This window comes from Pogonomyrmex barbatus, unplaced genomic scaffold (genome assembly GCF_055798465.1).
Source record: "Pogonomyrmex barbatus isolate J1 unplaced genomic scaffold, ASM5579846v1 scaffold10, whole genome shotgun sequence".
NCBI lineage: Eukaryota > Metazoa > Arthropoda > Insecta > Hymenoptera > Formicidae > Pogonomyrmex > Pogonomyrmex barbatus.
Window position 1 is genome coordinate 7,273,881 of NW_028297099.1, and position 19,913 is coordinate 7,293,793.

The 19,913-nt window shown below is 29.6% G+C and overlaps 6 protein-coding genes across 12 annotated transcripts; 2 read left to right on the top strand and 4 right to left on the bottom strand.

Annotated features, from left to right (window-relative positions):
* The first annotated feature begins 91 nt into the window (after positions 1–91).
* LOC148937904 (uncharacterized) lies at positions 92–4,197 on the top strand. 3 transcript variants are annotated; one of them, XM_089085619.1, is made up of 5 exons: positions 1,240–1,468; positions 2,377–2,476; positions 2,630–2,726; positions 3,240–3,339; positions 3,563–4,197. In XM_089085619.1, the coding sequence occupies exons 3-5, from the start codon at positions 2,718–2,720 to the stop codon at positions 3,697–3,699; spliced, it is 246 nt and encodes an 81-aa protein (XP_088941745.1). In that variant the 5' UTR covers positions 1,240–1,468; positions 2,377–2,476; positions 2,630–2,717; the 3' UTR covers positions 3,700–4,197. The 3 variants fall into 3 exon arrangements, with proteins under 3 accessions (XP_088941744.1, XP_088941743.1, XP_088941745.1); XM_089085618.1 differs by lacking the exon at positions 1,240–1,468 and adding an exon at positions 92–572 and having other exon boundaries at positions 2,377–2,726; XM_089085617.1 differs by having other exon boundaries at positions 1,238–1,468; positions 2,377–2,726.
* A 168-nt stretch (positions 4,198–4,365) lies between these two features.
* On the bottom strand, positions 4,366–5,318 carry CPF1 (cuticular protein CPF1). Its single transcript, XM_011642898.2, has 2 exons — positions 5,055–5,318; positions 4,366–4,938 (listed from the first exon to the last, which is right to left on the bottom strand). Exons 1-2 carry the CDS (start codon positions 5,064–5,066, stop codon positions 4,537–4,539), a joined length of 414 nt encoding a protein of 137 aa, XP_011641200.1. The 5' UTR covers positions 5,067–5,318; the 3' UTR covers positions 4,366–4,536.
* Positions 5,319–6,058: 740 nt separating this feature from the next.
* On the bottom strand, positions 6,059–7,287 carry rtp (MORN repeat-containing protein retinophilin). Its single transcript, XM_011642902.3, has 4 exons — positions 7,174–7,287; positions 6,789–6,972; positions 6,500–6,609; positions 6,059–6,338 (listed from the first exon to the last, which is right to left on the bottom strand). Exons 1-4 carry the CDS (start codon positions 7,181–7,183, stop codon positions 6,190–6,192), a joined length of 453 nt encoding a protein of 150 aa, XP_011641204.1. The 5' UTR covers positions 7,184–7,287; the 3' UTR covers positions 6,059–6,189.
* Positions 7,194–11,757, bottom strand: Mms19 (MMS19 nucleotide excision repair protein). Of its 4 annotated transcripts, none has more exons than XM_089085599.1 (10): positions 11,358–11,755; positions 10,811–11,049; positions 10,392–10,724; positions 9,711–10,305; positions 9,298–9,579; positions 8,490–9,208; positions 8,121–8,378; positions 7,885–8,049; positions 7,611–7,807; positions 7,194–7,334 (listed from the first exon to the last, which is right to left on the bottom strand). In XM_089085599.1, the coding sequence occupies exons 1-10, from the start codon at positions 11,452–11,454 to the stop codon at positions 7,328–7,330; spliced, it is 2,892 nt and encodes a 963-aa protein (XP_088941725.1). In that variant the 5' UTR covers positions 11,455–11,755; the 3' UTR covers positions 7,194–7,327. The 4 variants fall into 4 exon arrangements, with proteins under 4 accessions (XP_088941725.1, XP_088941724.1, XP_011641202.2 ...); XM_089085598.1 differs by having other exon boundaries at positions 7,276–7,413; XM_011642900.3 differs by lacking the exon at positions 7,194–7,334 and having other exon boundaries at positions 7,481–7,807; positions 11,358–11,754.
* A 1,383-nt stretch (positions 11,758–13,140) lies between these two features.
* LOC105429740 (heme A synthase COX15) lies at positions 13,141–15,405 on the top strand. Of its 2 annotated transcripts, none has more exons than XM_011642903.3 (6): positions 13,141–13,360; positions 13,495–13,651; positions 13,737–13,863; positions 14,125–14,257; positions 14,380–14,995; positions 15,061–15,405. In XM_011642903.3, exons 2-6 carry the CDS (start codon positions 13,496–13,498, stop codon positions 15,325–15,327), a joined length of 1,299 nt encoding a protein of 432 aa, XP_011641205.2. In that variant the 5' UTR covers positions 13,141–13,360; position 13,495; the 3' UTR covers positions 15,328–15,405. The 2 variants fall into 2 exon arrangements, with proteins under 2 accessions (XP_011641205.2, XP_011641206.2); XM_011642904.3 differs by having other exon boundaries at positions 13,142–13,319.
* A 73-nt stretch (positions 15,406–15,478) lies between these two features.
* Positions 15,479–19,772, bottom strand: LOC105429741 (ubiquitin domain-containing protein 1). Its single transcript, XM_011642905.2, has 4 exons — positions 19,576–19,772; positions 18,595–18,954; positions 18,406–18,524; positions 15,479–18,323 (listed from the first exon to the last, which is right to left on the bottom strand). Exons 1-4 carry the CDS (start codon positions 19,655–19,657, stop codon positions 18,162–18,164), a joined length of 723 nt encoding a protein of 240 aa, XP_011641207.1. The 5' UTR covers positions 19,658–19,772; the 3' UTR covers positions 15,479–18,161.
* Between the last annotated feature and the right edge of the window lie 141 nt (positions 19,773–19,913).

The window sequence follows — 19,913 nt, forward strand, 5'->3', positions numbered from 1 at the left end:
TTTTTATTTATTTTGAAATAAAAAACTATTTTATTTCTATATATTTCCATCATTGATTGATTTACAGACCGAAATTTTTTGTTTTTATAAATATTGTAATATATGTTCCTAATTTTCTCACCCTTTTCTTAGATCAGTTTATATGTTTTCTATATTCTTCTGTAATATTATGTCTATATATATTCTGTAATATATATAAATATTACAAATACAAAAGTAATAAAATAAAGTAATAAAATAAATTTTTTGAAATTCTTATTAATTTATTATTCATATAAAGTTATGATAAGAGGGCGTGGTTCACTTCCAATTCTCAACCTCATTATGTCATACAGACATACATATGTAGGTCACCTTCACCTTTTTTTTTTTTTTTTTTTAGGAGTATCATTCAAATGTACCTTGTGCAAGGTCATGAATTACGCAAGTTACCGCTCTCAAAAGTTATGGAAGTCAGTCTTTCTTCATAAAACTTGTACTTGTACTTCATAACACTTTCTTCATAAAATTGTAACGCGTACATCAATTATTCGTCCAACATTAATCAATGGATCGATCAAAGCTGAAGCTATGTATGTTTTATGAAGATGTTAAGAATCAACAAAATAAAACTTGCATAACAGAAATTATTAATTTATTTTTGTAGATTTAATCTCAGTTCAATTTATATCTTTTTTTATCTTTCTAATTCTTAGAACTGAAAAAAGATAAAAAATATAAGTTAAATCAAGATTAAAATTAATTTATTTACATTGGTAAAAATGGACATAAACATGGACATTATACAAATTTTGTATTGCAATTTTCATCTCTCAAAACTATTAAAAATTGTTGGCTATTTAATTTTATCGAATATAACTTTATCTTTCAAAATCGAAAATTTTAGCATACTCATAACGATGATACATATTCATTTATGTTAAACAGTTCTTTGACATGTTTATAAGAAACAAATGCAATCTTGGTTGCAAGTTGTTAAAAAAATTCATTTACTCTTATCTTTATTAAGGAAATATATTTTCTGGATTCTCAAAAAATATCACACAATTATTTGAAACAAAAAATTCACATTTTTAAAAATTCACTCATTTACTCTTATCTTTACTAAGGAAAGATATTTTCTGGATTTTCAGAAAATATTGCACAATTGTTTAAAATAAAATTGAATTTTAAGAGATATTTCACTGCGTGTTTGTCTTACGTACTTTTCTGTAGAGTTGCAAGCAGCAACTGAAGAAAATTGACTAAACAAATCGCCCTTATAATATACATCAACAAAGAGACAGCTTTGATGCAATTCGACGTGAACTTGCATCAGACAATCATAAATGAGGAGATTGGTGCACACTGTTCCTAATACAATATTCATAATGCGAAGCACGAAACATGCACGGTACATTGCATTTTCATATAAACACAAAAGTGACTTGGGAAATCAAGCTGTATATATATGTTTTGATACGTAAATGTACGTAAGCAATTATTGATTGAGATCATTGCCTCTCTTATGATTTAACAAAATAGAATTTATAAATTTATTGACACACAAAAATGTTCTACGAATACAAATATTTTTTCTTCTCTTTCATCTTCTTTTCTTTCTTTTCTTTCATCTTTTGTTTTCTTATTTTTTTTTTTTACATTTTTAATATTAGATCATATTTTTAATATTAGATCATATTAAAATTATACAATGTCAAAACGTTAATACCATATTTTTACGAAATACGAAAAAAAGTGCAAAGCACTTTGATCCATTGTTGAAAGAATTTTATATGTGACAGAGTATAAAAAAATGTAATCTGTAGAAAATTTGAATAATAAACAAATCGATCGCAGCTGACAATCTCGATGATAATTCATATCTAATTTTTAAAAATACTTGATTTGTAATTTGCTTATAATTTAAGTTTTCGGCATATTTTGATCAATTTATCATTAAACACAAATATATTTCGTTGCGTCTCTTATGGTTTAGTGAAATAAAATTTATTAATTTATTGGCACGTAGATATTATTAATTTTGTTCTTTATATTTTGTTATATTTCTATAATTATATAATATCATATTAATATCGTATTCTTTACGAAAAATATGGAATTTTATGAGAGAAAAGTACAAAGCATTCAATTTACTGTCAAAAGAATTTTATAAACTGAAATATAATGTAAAAATATAAAGTAGTAGAATTTGGATAGTAAGTGAGTGAATCAATCACAGTCAACGTTCCTAAGAATCCAAATTCAATTTTTTTAATATCGACTCGACTTGGAATTTGCTTACACGTTTAAATTTTTAATTTCTTTTATCAATCTGCACCAATAAACGTGAGTGTTGGCATATTAAAAAAGCTAATTTATTTTGACGTACATTAGAGGGAGAAAAATATTTGCACCACTTCTCGCTTCTGACGTCATAATGGAATACGGTCACAGCGGGAAAAACAGGAGCCTTAGTACATTGAAGGTGTAAAAGGTATTCATAGTTTAACAAGAATACTTTATAACTGATGCAATAACGCCTTATTATGAAACGCAGCAATCTTCTTTGTACGTGTATACATGTATACACGTACAAAGAGGATTTTGGGAAAAAATACACCATGCGTACTAGACTGGTTTGTTGCAGCACGCGTATAAATAGGCTGTTAGAATTAGACAGAGCATTCAATCCATTCCTCGTCTATCAACGAGAAATAGAAAAACAAGAAGACATCATGTTCAAAGTAAGTTCATCCATACGTGCAAAGAAGAAACCCAAGATTATCATTAAGATATCATAGAAATTGACAAAGATAATAAGAGTTCTAAGTCAAGATTATAAATTATTATTACAATTGTTATAATTTCTATGATGTTATATATTAATATATATATATATATATATGTGTGTGTGTGTGTGTGTGTGTGTGTGTGTGTGTGTGTGTGTATATATATTTCTAATTGATAATTTTTAATCAATTCATTTAATATATATTTTATTAATGTATATTTTTAATTGTAATGAAAAAGTGAATTGTACACCGTATGAATTATATACTAATATTTTGATTCCAAAAAGAAAAACAAGATTATCAATATATATAAAATTGATTTTTTAATTTTGCAAAAAACGTACAGAGAGACAAAACGCAATCTATGATAAGCTGAATGTAAATGAACGTTAATTCTCATAGATAAGACATAATATTTTAGAACCTAAAATTACAAAATTAAATAAATGTTGTTGAATTTTACAGTTATTAGTGATCTTCGGCCTTTTGGCCTTCGCAGACAGCGTCTTCGGCGGTCTCGTTGCACCTGCACCGATTGTTGCTGCTGCTCCCGTTGCAGTAAAAGGTATACAAAAATTCTTAGAAAAATTGTATAGAGTACTACGTGATTTTATATATATGTATATATATGTATATATATATATATATATATATATATATATATAATGTTAAGAAAGTTACTATTTGGAAGATTTTAGAATTATAGCTATTATGTGATATCGCAAATCACAAGAAGTTGCGAAATTTTCATCTTTCTTGATTATTAACATTCGTAAAATCTGTTACAGCACCCGTGATTGCTGTCGCTCCTGCGTGGGGCAATGCTGGTTGGGGCAACGCTGGCTGGGGCAACGCTGGCTGGGGCAACGCTGGTTGGGGCAATGCTGGTTGGGGAGCCGGTTGGGGAGGAGCTAAATTAGGCTAGATTTCTTTTCCGTTCCGAATGAGATACAAAAAAAAATCCACCCCAGCAATTAAACATCGCAGAATGTACCTCGCATCAATACTACGTACAATTCGCTGATCCCCCTAAAGTCGACCCCACCTCCCCCTAATCATTTCTTGAAAATTGTTCCTTTTTTTCGTATCAGAACACGTTTCTTCCCCTTCTCATTTGAAATTGTTGATAAATTATTCATAAATGCCGCGAAAAAAAAACATGAATATTAATAAATTTTCATAAATAAAAAACTGGGATTTTATTCCATCTCGCAGAAAACACTTCTCCCAGTGTCTTCTGCTACGAACTAAACCCTTTCAACCCAAACAGAAACAAAGCAATGTAACGCGCGTGTTACAACAGTAATAATCCCTTTTCCATTGAGTAACGATTCTTCTCGATTTCCATGTAAGAAATTTGAACTGTAAGAAGTAATCCAGAGCTACAAAAACAATTAAGTATTAAAAGAAGTTGGAATAGTTATCGTAGGGAGCCATCGTAGTCCTGCAGACTAAATGAGTGGCAAACGTAAGATTTTAGATTTGAATTGGTCGACTCCGCCAATTTTTCCGTTTCTTACATTCAACTGACTGAATTTAATCTCTCATCGTTAGACGGATAGATTTCTCAGATTGAAAAATCAAGCTCTGCTAGATTGTAGAATAAAATACAGTTTTTATTGTACGTAACTACCTACATTGCAGTGCCATCAATTTGCCACATACTAGAAGTAGTTACAGGTATCTAGGATTTTTGAATAAATACGTATGTATATATATCTGTGTGTTACATAAAGTCACGTCTGACACAGATGCGGTCGATTTAGTAGGCGTAGGCGATTCCGATCGGGCTGCTGTAGCTCATGTGAGATACTTCGACGGCTGGCGAGTAAGCGACTCCAAGGGCAGCTGGGGCGCGTACAACCGCTGGTGCGGCCGCGGCGTACGTCAACGGGGCTGGATGAGCGAGATGAGCGTAGGTAGTGACGGCCGGATTAGTTACGCGGATGTCGGTCTTGCTCGAGCTAGAGAAAGGCGTGTCGATGGTCTTGGTCTGGGTGGCTACCTGCGCCAGATTGCCGTGGCTACGTAAGATGTTGTCGGACGTCGACGTGATGGCTTGGGGTTGAACATGCGCTATCGGAGCGTACTGATACTGCAGGGCGGATGGCACTCCGATGTATCCGGCATTGGCTACGGCCAGAACGCAGGCGATCAGGAACAACTGAAACGGAACTTCCCTTAGCGACGACTTGAAATTTTAAGAATATAATTTTGTGTTTCCCTTTTTCCTTACGTTTTTCCTCGAGAAAATCCGTCTAATTCGTCAGTCGTACATACCTTAGCTGCCATTGTACTACACGGGGGTAAGTTCTTGCGGTGACTTCTATCGTGTCTGTACCGAAATACGAATGCTACTGTCCGTGACAATCGGTACTTTTATACTTGGCGGACAAATGACGAGCCACACGAAATCTTTCGGGTACCCATACACTTCACCATGGTGGGATATAGTGTCAAGGATAAATTTAATATTGCGCCATTGTGCTGAAGTCTTACTCCCCGTTGAAGCGTACGCCCTTCCAATGATTTATAAATGGTGTACTTGAAATGTGCTGTACATAATGGTCTGCGAACTAGAAAAATTTATTGACAGTTTATCAATTACTTATTATATCTCTATTATCTTATTGTATCTCTAACAATGTTTTATAATACATCGCCCGTAAAGAAAATGCATTGCATCTTTAAAAATATTACGATTTTTAAAGTAAATTTCGAATTTAATTTTTTATAAAATTTAGATAGAACAAGTGTCATTTGTTTGAAAAATATTAAATGTTTATGTTCTCGCAAAAAAATGTAAGGAAAGAAAATACAAGGAAAACAATATGGAGAACTCATTTCTTATCTCGCAAACAGCTTTGATAGATAGATAGATTAATGTTTCCGAACATAGAATTTCAATTTTTGGCTATTGTTATATGCTAAAATATTACACGTGCGAATTTTAGTATCGATCGGTGCCACACCTTCGTCTTCAAAACTGGAACATCCGGCTTGGCCACGCCTCTCCGAGCGGAAAGTAGTCTAGCCTTGTGTTCCTTCTCAAACTTTTTCTTTTAAGGCGTAACTCGTTACAATTATATTTCATTTCGTATTCAGGAAACTGGTATCACAAACATTATTTATAGTGATAAAAATAAATCTGCATTCCTCTTTTCCAATTTTGTATAAATTCCTTGGAAAACACTTTGGACATTAAATTTCATCTATAGGCGAGCGAAATGGGGAAGAGAAATTAAAGTTTATATACTATGCATAACAAGAAAAAGACGAAGATATGAAAGCCAGATATTAGTGTGTTTTTATTTTTATTCAAATAAATAATTATAGAGAAAATTGGAAATGAGAATAAAGATTACATACATTCTTTTTTATTAGCTATGTATCTACAATTTTATTTTACTTCCGTCTAATTACACTGAGCACGTGCCATCATGGAAATTTTTTGCGCCTTTTGCACTATATCAGGACAGCGTCGTCGCCTCACTAGTCTGCAGTCTTGAAAAAAACCTTCGTTTCTCGGAAATCCATGCGAGCCATCGGCATAAGTCACCAAACCTGCGGTTATCGATTAACAAATGTATAACAATAAATTTATAATCGAATTACAATTAAAAAAACGACATCTCGACTCAAAAACATTTTATTTCCAAAAGTATTTTATTGTTATAAAGTAATAAGTATATTTGATAATTAATTATCGTAACTCGATTATGTACCTAAACCCCAGACGCGACCTCCGCGAAATTCCCCTTCAAATTTCATTCCATCCGCTCGCCAAAATACACCATGGCCATGAAACCATCCTTGCATAAATTCTCCCTCATACCTAAAAAAAAAAAGAATGCAAATATGCTCTTGTTAAAAAATATATATTTATATATATATATATATATATATATATATAAATTATATATAATTATATATATATATATATATATATATATATATACGATATTATTGAATAAAATATGCAATTTCGAAGTAAACTTACAATATACAACTTACTTTGCACCATCGGGAAATATAAGGACGCCCAAGCCGGAACATAATCCATTTTGAAACGTTCCATCATACCGTGTTCCGTCCGGAAGAACTAACAGACCAGCTCCGTGTTTCAGTCCTCTACGATTCCAATCGCCGATGTATTTCGTACCGTCATCATACTTGTACGCACCATTCTTTGCCACACCTATAGATGTGTAATTTTATACGTAGACATTTAATTAAAAAATCAATTATTTTATTTAATTAAAATTATTATATTTTTATTTTGACATTTCATACGCTTATTATATTTTTTTGACATTTCATATTCGACACTTCAATTAAATAAAAATGGAAGTTTAGTCGTAAAATGAGAAAGATAAATGTCACAATTGTATATTCTTACCATCGCCCATGTCTACGCTTCACTGAGCACATATTGCACAAGCTAGCTCATCCTCTCTAATCGACTTACAAAAATCAATTCTTTATTCAATTAAGAAAGATGTGACACATGACTCTGTGTGAGAAAGAGGTCATTTTTTATAGTCTTCTCATAGTCAAGTCCTAAATTCAATTCCATATTTCATATATGTCTCTATTCCTAAGAGACTCATTGAAAATTGGAGAGATGGATTTTGAGTAACTGAAGGAATGAATGTTGAAGGAAAGCATATTATGGATTAAATATATAAATAAAAACGATCAACGTATCAATTTATAGATGTTAATATTCAGCAATGAAAAATTTACATTTTTTTATTATACACATAAAGAGAAAGAAAGAAATATTCATAAAATCACATCGGACATATCTATACAGAACTGAACTATAATATTCACTCGTTTGACTGTTCTCCAGATGCACCCACTATAAACCATCGTGTTCTCGCCTCCACTGCAGCCTTCCTAACTAAACGCTTGCGATCGTCGATTACTGTCCCCAATTTATCTAATATACTCTGCTTGTATGGATTGATCAAAATAGTGGGATACTTAGCATAGTGCGTCAGGCATTCCAAAGCTGCGATTCTAACACTCTGTTGATACCAAATAGAGTTATATAGCAATAATGATAGTAATTTGAAGAATTGATGAAGTTAATGTCAATAATTACCATAATTCGATGTGTTGATAAATGCATAAGTCTTGGTATAACACATTGTATATTATCAGAAAATACATCATGTTTGGTATCAAGTAAAAGTTTAAATGATGTCAAAGTCCAAAGAACCAGACGCTCATCATTGAGAGATAGAGACTCGATCAACAACGGTACCAACTGACAATAGCAATATTAAAATATTATTTCCATATTTTCTTATCATTGATGCATTTACAATGAAAACTTACCTCAGTTAAATGTAGAAATAATAATTTTTCCGGTATTTGTTCTAGTAAATGTACAAAAGCAATAAGATAATTCTGTCTTATTGAGTTTGTAAAATTAACATTTTGTCGCAATAAATATTCAAACACTCTTTGCTTATAAAAAATTTTCACATTGCAGAAATTTTCCGGTATTAAAATATCCTCATATTTACTTACTAAAATTTGATAATGTTCGCCTACAAATTGACCTATTTCATTTTGAGTTAATAGATATGTAAGCTGTAAACAAAAACAAAAATAAAATATATAATTTTACACATATATATTATAAAATTAATTATTAATTTTTAGTATTAATTTTAGTATTAATTTATCAATAATTACACGTACAGTCTCTAAAAATTTTTGAAACTTTGCATGTCCTCTCATAACGAGTGCTTTAGTCATCCAAATTTGAAAATTAATTGTATACTGCTTTAATTCAATATCATCGTCCGCTCTTAAATTATTATTTATTTTGTCTTCTAGACAAGGTATAATTCTATCGAGATCTGATACTTCCATTTTATTCAATAAAACAGATAAAAATTTACAGCTCGTTTGCCTTATTTCCAGATTGCGATTACTAGTTGCTAAATTATATAGATTTATCATTGCATCATTATTAATGTTCAAGTTGATATCCTTTCGCAAGGGTATAAAAAGATTCATCATTGTAGTCACATCAGTTTCGGGAATTTTTGTATTTAAAGCCACGGCATATTTCGCTACAATTGCACGTTGTTCTTCGATTGTAAGATTTCGTACAATTAAATGGCAGATATTAGATATCAGCATTTTATGAGAGAGATCGATAACATTTGCCTTGTACGAAATTAATTTATCAATAATATGACATTCTTCATATAAAAATTGATGTATATTGTATTCAGATTTTTTTAAAGCAATCAGCTTCTGGATATTTTGTAATGCAGTAATGCATATGTCAGTATTATCAGTGTCTAACATCGTAACAATTTTCGGAAGTATTACGCAGCCTAATTCGCGTATTGTTGCAATTGCTGTCAAGGCTTTTATCCTACGTTTTAGCAATTCTACTCCTATTTCATCTGAAATATTCAACTGATATTATTTCATATCTCTATACATGGCAAGAGCATTATTATTTATATCATCTATATATTTGTATTTAACTTACCTGTATTTGATAACAATCTTTCTTTAACTAATGTTAATATTTCTTCATGATATAACGTAGCAAAATCTATGATAGTTGTATGACATACAATTTGTATTTCATCACATCCTGTTTCAATTTCATTGCATATCGCGTTATATAATATAGAACGTTGTACATCATTTAAATATCCTTTTTGGATCGTTAAGCCGTAAAATATTTTGCTTTTTAACTCAGTACTTTCTACCATTAAACTGTCTAAATATGTTTGAGGTATATTTGTCCATGATAATTCTGGAACATCTAAATTAAATTCCACTATATAATAAAACATATGTGCAAATAAAATATAAGATATTATGTACATAAAATATATATCAGTACTGACATAAAATAAAATAAAGTGAAATAAATATAAAGGTCTTTCAACTTACCTTGAATGCAAAAGCCGTAATTAGAAGAGATATTCATAAAATTATTTAAGGAGTCTATCAATACAATTTTATCGTTTAATGAATTTTTTGTAGAGTATTGTCCGAGACATAAAGGTATTATAGCTTGCAGAATTTGCACACATATTATCTTAGTAATTACAGCAATTGTCTCCAGTAGCGTTTGAACAGGTTTGTACAAACTAAGTTGTACATCACACAATGATGACTTTACATCTGTGATTATCTTGTCAATAAAATCTTTACAAATAGTTTCATCAATTGATATAACTCTAATTAAAGATGTTATTGCTTTTAAAGCAGCATCTCTTGTTTCAGTATCTCTTCCGGGTATCACTTCTTTCTTCAAAGTTGCCCATAGTTCTGACAGGTACGATTTTATTTTTGACAATCCAAATGTTTGAACGCTTTCATGTAATAGATTTAAAGAATCAAGTTTAGCAACTTTGAGAGTAGACTGTAACTTGTCGAGTATAAGAGGCAAGCAATAATCCGCAAACTCTGGGATAGCACATAAACAAGGAATCAATTTTTTTGCCAAATCTTCTCGCGTCACACTTAGATCTTCTACACCTGACTGCAAAATATTTTATAAATATATTTATCATATTATAAATACCACATTAAAAATAAAATAAAAAAGTAAATGTACAATATAATTACAGGATTAAAATCAACTGGAAAATAGCATGCCATAACTTCAAACATTTCTTCAGTTAAATGACCTAACGGGAATTCTTTTATAAAACGTGGTAATATATTAAACAATAACATGAGATTATTCGGATCTCTTTCACCATCCATAGAGCTGATAATACCATAAACTAAATCTGGTCCCAGAGATCGCAGATCATCTGCTCTATTTTCTATTAAATATTTAAGTATTAAATATATTTTGCGACGTTCTGACAACAGCTGAGATTGACATGGAACGTGCTCAAACATAACTTTTAATAGAGACGATGGTACATTTTGAGGTAAATGAGTCATGTTTACCTAAAACAAAATTTATGAATTTGAAAAATGTGATAAAATGGAAATTGGCACAAATAATAAAAAGGACTTTTCAGATAAATGCTCACAATTGCTTGAATACCATTTAGTACAGATGGTATGATACTATAGTGATCCTTTATCCTGTCACAGTAAAACATTGTAATAAAATATAATTCTGATTCATTGAGATAATTTTGAGGTAGCTGTGACAAAACAGAAGAAAGGGCTGTAACTCCTTTCTCCCTTGTAACAACATTTTGGTCTGTCACATAAGAACCTAGTATCTCCACAAATGTACATAGTTTCATAGAACCTGATTCTATTTCTGAAAAAAATAAAAAATCATCTTATTCTATATCTTCCATGATTTAAATTAATTGTTATGACTATATAACAAAATTTATAAATTTACATAAAAAAATTAATACATAAAAAATTCAAGAACATAGCAATAGAAAGAATCGAGTGTATATAATTTTCTGAATTGGAAAGAAGATTAAAAATTATAGGAGCCAAATATTATAAACGATGATAAAGATATTCGAATATAAAATTCAACTTAGACATTGATTATCACTGATTTTCATAACACAAGCTATGCATTTTTTTAAAATAAATTTTTTAAACATTTACCGGAAGCTATATTTCTGCATAATGAACTTAGAGCCGCTGTATCTTTAAAACTAATATCTAGCCGCTCTTTTAAATCAAAATCCGGAGACGTGGCCATAACCAAAAAATTTTGTTTACACGAGATGTGTCATATAACTTGAAAATACAGGTTAAAGGCACGTAAAAAGTCACCACGTTCACCACCGGAAGCGTATATACAGCAAAGTGAAAATTGACACGTTCAGCACTTGATTCACATTTGATCTGTTTTTTTTAATTGAATTAGTATATATACACACTTGTTAAAATAAAATACATATACATTTAAAGCTTAGTAAAGAAAAAGTATGATCTGATGCAGCAAGATTCGCGTCTGTTCTTTTTAACTGAACTTGCATCGTCCATCTTTCTTCCTTTTCTCTCCAACGTAGAAAAAAAAGAAAAAACTGCGAATAAAAATGAACAGAGCAAGAAGTACAGCTGAAAAGAACAAATCTTTTATGATCGAATAGCAAGATAATAATTAGAAATAAATTTGAAAAATTTCAGTCTGATATTTTACGCGTTGTAGAAAACGTTTTGACCGTACTGGTTGATTAAAAATAAACAGGGTTTCTGAGAAACTTAGAAATTTGTATAATCAATCAGCTAGTTGAAACATCTCCCCAATAGAAAAATCTATAAAGATATATATATATATATATAGAAAAATGGACGATGCAAGTTCAGCTAAAAAGAATAGACGCGATATATATATATATATATATATATATATATATACTTAATACACATGGTATCCCAAAATTTAATGTTTAACTTAATATCCTTAAAGTCCTTTAAATAACAAAATTTTCAAATATTTCAGAAAGTAACGATAATTATTTAGAATAATCTTGTCCTCAGATTTTGATAAAATTAGGCTTAATCGCGGTTTCGCTCAAAATAAAAGAATCTGACAGAAAGACGCGGCAGTCTGCCTCGCGAACAGAGATATTAAATTTAAAATTTAAAAATTTAAATTTCAAATATAAAAATTTAAATTTCAAATTTAAAAATTTAAATTTAAAAATTAAAAAATTTAAATTTAAATTAAAAAATTTAAATTTCAAATTTAAAAATTTAAATTTCAAATTTAAAAATTTAAATTTAAAAATTTAAGAATTTAAATTTAAAAATTTAAAAATTTAAATTTCAAATTTAAAAATTTAAATTTAAAAATTTAAAAATTTAAATTTAAAAATTTAAAAATTTAAATTTAAAAATTTAAATTTAAAAATTTAAAAATTTAAATTTAAAAATTTAAAATATTAAATTTCAAATTTAAAAATTTAAATTTCAAATTTAAAAATTTAAATTTAAAAATTTAAAAATTTAAATTTCAAATTTAAAAATTTAAATTTCAAATTTAAAAATTTAAATTTCAAATTTAAAAATTTAAATTTAAAAATTTAAAAATTTAAATTTCAAATTTAAAAATTTAAATTTCAAATTTAAAAATTTAAATTTCAAATTTAAAATTTAAATTTCAAATTTAAAAATTTAAATTTAAAAATTTAAAAATTTAAATTTAAAAATTTAAAAATTTAAATTTAAATTTTAAATTTTAAATTTAAATTTTAAATTTTAAATTTAAATTTAAAACTTTTTTCGATTGAGCCTAATTTTATCAAAATCGGAAGTGAAGATCGTATTCTAAATAATTATTTTTATTTGATTTTTTATACTTTTTTCTGTTTCTCTTTTCAATATATATTGAATATTGCATATCACCACATAAATCAATAAAAAAATATATGGAATTCATAGAATGGACTAATCTTATTGTGTGACATAATCTGTGGTGATCACGTGACAATGATTGTAAAAACAACCAAACAAGCCTCAATTTAACCGCTTCGAGACATATTAAAGTACAAGAACTTTGGAATGAGTCTTCGGAATAGGAAAACTTCATAATAGAAGAGTTCCATTGTATTTGCCGAAGTAATTACGCGGGATAGCGCATATGCAGATGTCCTTATAACGTACAAATATCTGATATCAGATGTTAATCTTATCATATCGATTTCTTTCCTAAAAAACACCTGTTATACGCGCGTTAATACGCATTTAAACTTCATTATTGTTCACTGTGTCCTATATATTATTTTAATTGCAGTATGTTGAGTGTCGCGAGATTTCATACGAAAATACTAGGAGCGTACAACGCTACAAGACAGATACTTAGCCGACAATACTTGTTCACTAACGCGAGAACCGATGTCGTGCGATACAATATTTCCTCGAGGGAATGCCGATCGTTCCTATTACAAAAGGTAATAAAATTACATCTCGATATATACAATAATGACGCATGAGTTTCAATAAACTGAAGGATGTATCAATTTTAACAATTGACAGAGATCATTCAAACAAGAGAACGTCGTAACTCGTAATTATGCCTCAAAGCCAAATAGTAAACATGACAAAATCGTGGGGTCTTGGTTGCTCACCTGTGGTGGCATGGTTTTTGTAGCAGTAGCACTAGGTACTCTTGTTTACTTTGTATACTACCACTATGTCTGCGTTGTGATAAAGATTATTGTAGAAAAGACATATGGAAAGTAGAGTTTCCATATAAATATGTAATAGATCCTTTCCATCTTCTATTGATAATTTGACATGCCAATATCTACATGCAATTAAAATTTATGTAACATTCAATTGTATGATAAACATTAAACTACATGTGCAAATAAAATATATTTGTGAAATGGCCCTAAATTGTTTTTTTCTTCTATGTATTTAGGCGGTGTAACAAGACTCACTGAATCAGGCTTGTCCATAGTTAATTGGAAATTGCTAGGAGAGAAAATGCCTCTCAACGAAGCTCAATGGCTCTCTGAGTTTGAATATTATAAGCAGTTTCCTGAATATAAAATGTAAGAAATAACGTTCGCAATGTTAGTGATGTGAAACAGCCATATACAAGTACAAGCCAAAGTATAGCTAAATAATTTATAAAGATACAATATATATGCTGTACTTATAAATTTTGTTTTAGATCTAACTATGATATGACATTGGAGGAGTTCAAACGTATTTGGTGGATGGAGTACTTACATAGAACTTGGGGACGTTTAATTGGCGCCATATTTGTAATTCCAGCAGCATATTTTTGGTATAAGGGCATGCTGCACCTTGGAATGAAAAAACGTCTTGTTATATATGGATCACTGCTTGGTCTACAAGGTCTTATGGGATGGTATATGGTTAAATCTGGATTAGAGGATCGTTTTGTAGAACCTTCCGATGTACCGCGGGTGTCGCAATATCGTTTAGCCGCGCATCTCGGATTAGCATTATTTTTGTACTCTGGATTTCTTTATAATGCTTTATATTATCTCATTCCTGCTCAAAAGCTAACTGTTGACCTTTCGGGAACAAATACGCTGAAAGCATTGAAAAGGTTTAGAGGATTAATCTACTCGACAAAAGGATTGGTATTTTTCACTGCTTTATCAGGAGCATTCGTAGCTGGAATGGACGCTGGCCTTATTTATAATACTTTTCCAAAAATGGCAGATAAATGGATACCTGACAATATACTTGCCATGTCCCCTGTATTAAAAAACTTTACTGAAAATCCAACTACAGTTCAATTCGATCACAGGATTTTGGTAAGTATATATTGTCGCTAGTTTATATTATTTTACATTATTTTACATGTACATCACTTATGCAGGGAGTCACTACTCTAGCATTAATTACTTATGTGGGTATTCTGTCTCGTAAACATAATCTTCCCGGTCGGGGAAAGAAGGCGGTAGCTGCGATACTTTGTGCTGGTTACCTTCAGGTACTTTTAGGCATCTCAACTTTATTATATCAAGTTCCTTTATCGCTAGCCACGTTACATCAATCTGGTAGTCTTATACTTTTAAGTACTGCAATGTGGGCGGCTCACGAATTGAGGCATTTAGGAAAATATGCTAAACAAATTGTAAAATAGTGACTATAATATATATTACAGATTTTTGTAATATTTTTTACAGATTAAAAATAAAAAGAATATTTATTTACAAAACAATTATGGTCTTTTCCTTATTTAATCTTTGTTATATCATTTACACTTATATAGTCATTGAAATAATAGGATAGAGTTCTTTCGCTTTCATAACGATTTTCGCGTTTTATTTCACAATATATGTTATAATAATTAGTGTTTAATCTTAGGAACTATTATATATACGCAACTTTGTTTTCTAAACAACATGTATATTATCAAACATATGTAACATGAAATAATTATTCTGTATAATTTTTGTATAATTATAATTAATTTTATGTTTACAAGAAGCGATACGATTTTGAAAAATATCAGTGCGCAAAGATCGTGAAACGCATATTATGCATAACAATTGTTCCAAAACAAAATTGAGTGGTTCGATATCAATTAGTTATTCTGAAATATGTGTGAATTATTCCTAAGCGAGAAATAACTCTTTTATATTATTAGATATAATTTATTATTTAACTCAATCCTTCTCAGAAAATATTTTTACATATAGGGCACTTATTCTATTCATATATGGCCAATTATTTGTTGATTTTAAAATACTTCGCATGCATTGGTCCAATACAGTATTATTAATATTAAGTACCATTTTTATCAGGCAGTTAAAATTACATTTTCTTATTGTAACAATTTGCATATATTTACATAAAAGTATTTTCTTCCTATTTTGGCGACGTTTGACATCTCGCTTTAGCTTAATATTAAACTGAGCGCTAGTATTAATAGAACTTGCATTTTACTGTTAGAGATACGAAAAAGGTATTATTCAAAACACGGCCAAATTTTATATTAATTATCGTTACACATAAATATTACATATAAATATACATGAATTGTATAATCTAGAAATCTTACTTAATATCTTTTGAACTTGTCATTATGCTCTTGTGTATTGCATGCCACTCGATAAGAGAAATAATGATTACTGCGCTCAATTTTTATCATATAAATTTTCATATTAATACTTCTTTTATAATTTGGACACTTTTAAAACTTTTACGAAGTAATTGTATTCACTAAGCTTAACATCAGTTTGATAAAGATTTATTACCGTTATTATGACTCTTCTGCATTGAACAGTACTTAATAATTAATACTACATATTAATATGCGTATAAATGCGTAATTTCTCCGTCAATTTTTCGAATAAAATCTCTTTGTCGTTTTTTTTTTGTGAAAAAGAAATTTTCGTCTCATTAACATCTTTAGAAGAAAGAAAGAGATATCATAGCTGGCAAAATTAGATATCAGAGCTATTAAAATATTGAAATTTTAATGAACTAGTTGAAACTGGGCAGTGCAGATTTTTATACGCACAATTTAAGTGATACATATAAAATACAAGATTATCATCAAACTGTCTCATACAATAATGACAATCATTGACTTGTTTGATGCAAAGCACTCTTTGAGAACTTGTCTCTAGTATATACAATATATATATATATATATGCAATATGTGTACATATATATTGCATATATGACAAACCTATTGGCTATATATAATTCGTAATTTTGTTTATGTGAGATAAATGCAAATTTACCCTTAGTCTTATCATCATAATTCTCTTCTAAATAATTCAATTGTCAAAATCTTATTTAACACCTTAACTATTCTTACAAAACAATGTTAGGCCTACAAAAATTTAGATGAGAAGATATAATATAATGTGAGTACAATAATTTAAAATTATTTTACTACATGTGTTAGATAATAGGACAATTTGTGTATTAAAACAGAGATATTAGTTTGATGAAGAATATACATAGTAAGAAACTGAAAAATAGATTCTTACATTATTTCCTTACGTAAGATTAACCCGTGACATAAATTACAAAGAAATAAGTCAATAATTGCAAGTAGAATATAGAGCATTAAATGAATCCTAGGTATATAGTATTTTGCAATGAGTATTATATTTTCTTTTTCTTTCACTATTGTCCATTGAATATAGTTATTTCCCTCGTATTCATACGTGATGTAATGACAATGACGCAAATGGATAAAAAGGTACCATTTCCCCTGTTTTGCAAAAGCAATATCTTATACTTTATATAATATATATATATATAAAGTATGTATATAATGATATATATTTTCTATATACATATAAAATATCTCACATAATGGCCGTTTTGTTTTAATGTATTATTTAATATGTCACTTCTTATGAGTTCGATAATCATAACAAAAAACGAAAAGATTTTGATAATGTAAAATTGCACAAACTTACATGTAAAAAAATGGTATGTTCATATATATGTATATATGTGTGTGTGTGTGTGTGTGTGTGTGTGTGTGTGTGTGTGTGTGTGTATTTTATATATATATATACACACACACACATACACACACACACATATATATATTATATATATCTTGAGTAAATATAAATCATATCAGTCAATTTTCTTGCTGAAAATATAATACATCGAAGAAAGCTGAATTTGTAATATGTTTTTTTATTCTATTAATATTTTCTCTCTCTTTTTCTCTCTCATTTTTTACACTGCAATAACGTATAAGAATAAACGTATATATAGAAAAAAAAAGATCGATTGCACTTAACTCGCGATTTAGAGAAATTTGTAATGAAAAATTTTGTTATATCCATTTTCCTTTAAAATAATTTATCACTCGCGATAATTATGACAAAAAATTAAAAATCATATTAATCTTTGATATATAATCAACAAGTTTTGTTAACAAGCGTAAAAGTATGCTGATTATTGCTGATGGAACGTAACATTTTTGCTTACGTATCAGCTCAACTAGTCTTTCCAGAGATGTTATCTGATCTTTCTGGATTTACAATTACTTGTATTATATAACCTGGCTGTATCTTTGCCTCTTCTATATGCATCTTATCACCAAGCAATTTGCCACCAAAGAACCACCTTTGACGTGATGGTTCCAAACCTTCTTGACTCTATAAATATTAATTATTAGTTAGCAATTATTTTCATCTTTAATATCCTCAATTAAATCTATATAACTGACAATATGCAAACCTGTAATTTTTTCTTAGCAATAGCAATAGTGTCATTGCTATAAACAGGTAGTTTAACTTCTCCTAAAGTAGTTGATAATCTAAGTTTTAAAGTTTGTTCTGTTCCTTCATTGACCGGTTCTACACAGAATTGATAGAAGATAAGAAATTATATCGTAAATTATTGCATTTGGATATAATATTTTATTACCTGAGCAATCAGCAGGTGAGTCTCTTCCACTATCTTCTTTAACGATATTAATTGGGTAGGATAAGCAATAAATAGGTACTTGATAACGAGTGCCCAACTCGTCATAACATTCAGTTAAGAAACCATTTGGTACAGAAATATTAGCTCCATCTAATATAGCCTGTGCCAACTGATAATCCTGTGCCTCTGCTGCAGTCGCGCCTGCTCTCAATGCATCCCAGATCTCTTTACGACCATCAAATGCTGGTGCTGTATCCCAAAACTCATCTCGTTTACTTCTCAATTGACCCTCGGTTAGAGGTACATCCGATTTCCATCTGATTACCTCGTGACATAGAAGATGATTTTTTCTTGTATTTCCTGCGCAAATGGATAAAAATCCATTTATCAAAAACTTCAAAATATTTCTTATCAGATACGCTTCTTATTATGTATCACAAAATTATCATATAAATAACAAATATCTATGTAATAGCAATAAACAGTCTATTATTTTAAGTGTTTTTTATACGCTTTTCTTTTTGAAAATTGTTGAATGGTAAGAGCATTTCTATCTAATCAAATTTAAATTTTACAATAAGTAGAAAATTATTGGTCTAATATCTATTACATATAGATTAATTTCAGTTTAACACACTTTTTATCTTTTCTTATTTCTAAGAATTAAAAAAATATAGGAAGCAAATTAAGATTAAAATCAAGGTAATGATAGAAATCGGCATGAGACCGTTAGAAAGTACAGTAAAAATCTGCAATATACTTCGTAGAATCTGCACATCCACTGCTGTCACGTTGACTATGTAATATTATTCAAACCTCATTTTCGTATATGTCGAGTTTAATTGAGCAGATACGAACGATATATACGCTTAACAGATAACATGCATCTCAGATACAAAGGCAAAAATAAAGTTGAAACAATTTCAAGGTTAGTTGATGTTCAATGCATTTTCGACAGATATATTCGGACGGCGATCTCACCCGAATTAGTTCTGCTCGAATTTTCCGACGTATCATTGATTGAGGCATTTCTTGCCCTAGTTATGCCTATGCAGCCTCCCATTCTACACAACCGGAGCGAGTAAACATTTCACTAAAATTTAATAACACTTCGCATGCCATTTTCTTCCATCTTATCCAATCGAATTCTCGCCGTGGCCATATTGCATGCTCTCAAAGAGAAATGGGGTTCGTGTCTCCGCTAAATGAGATTCGAATCTTCGCTACGTGGGGTTCGAGTCCTCGCTAAGAGGATTCGAGTCTTTGCCGCATGGTGTTCGAATCTCTATTAATTTAAGTGAAAGTTTCCACCTGTTGCG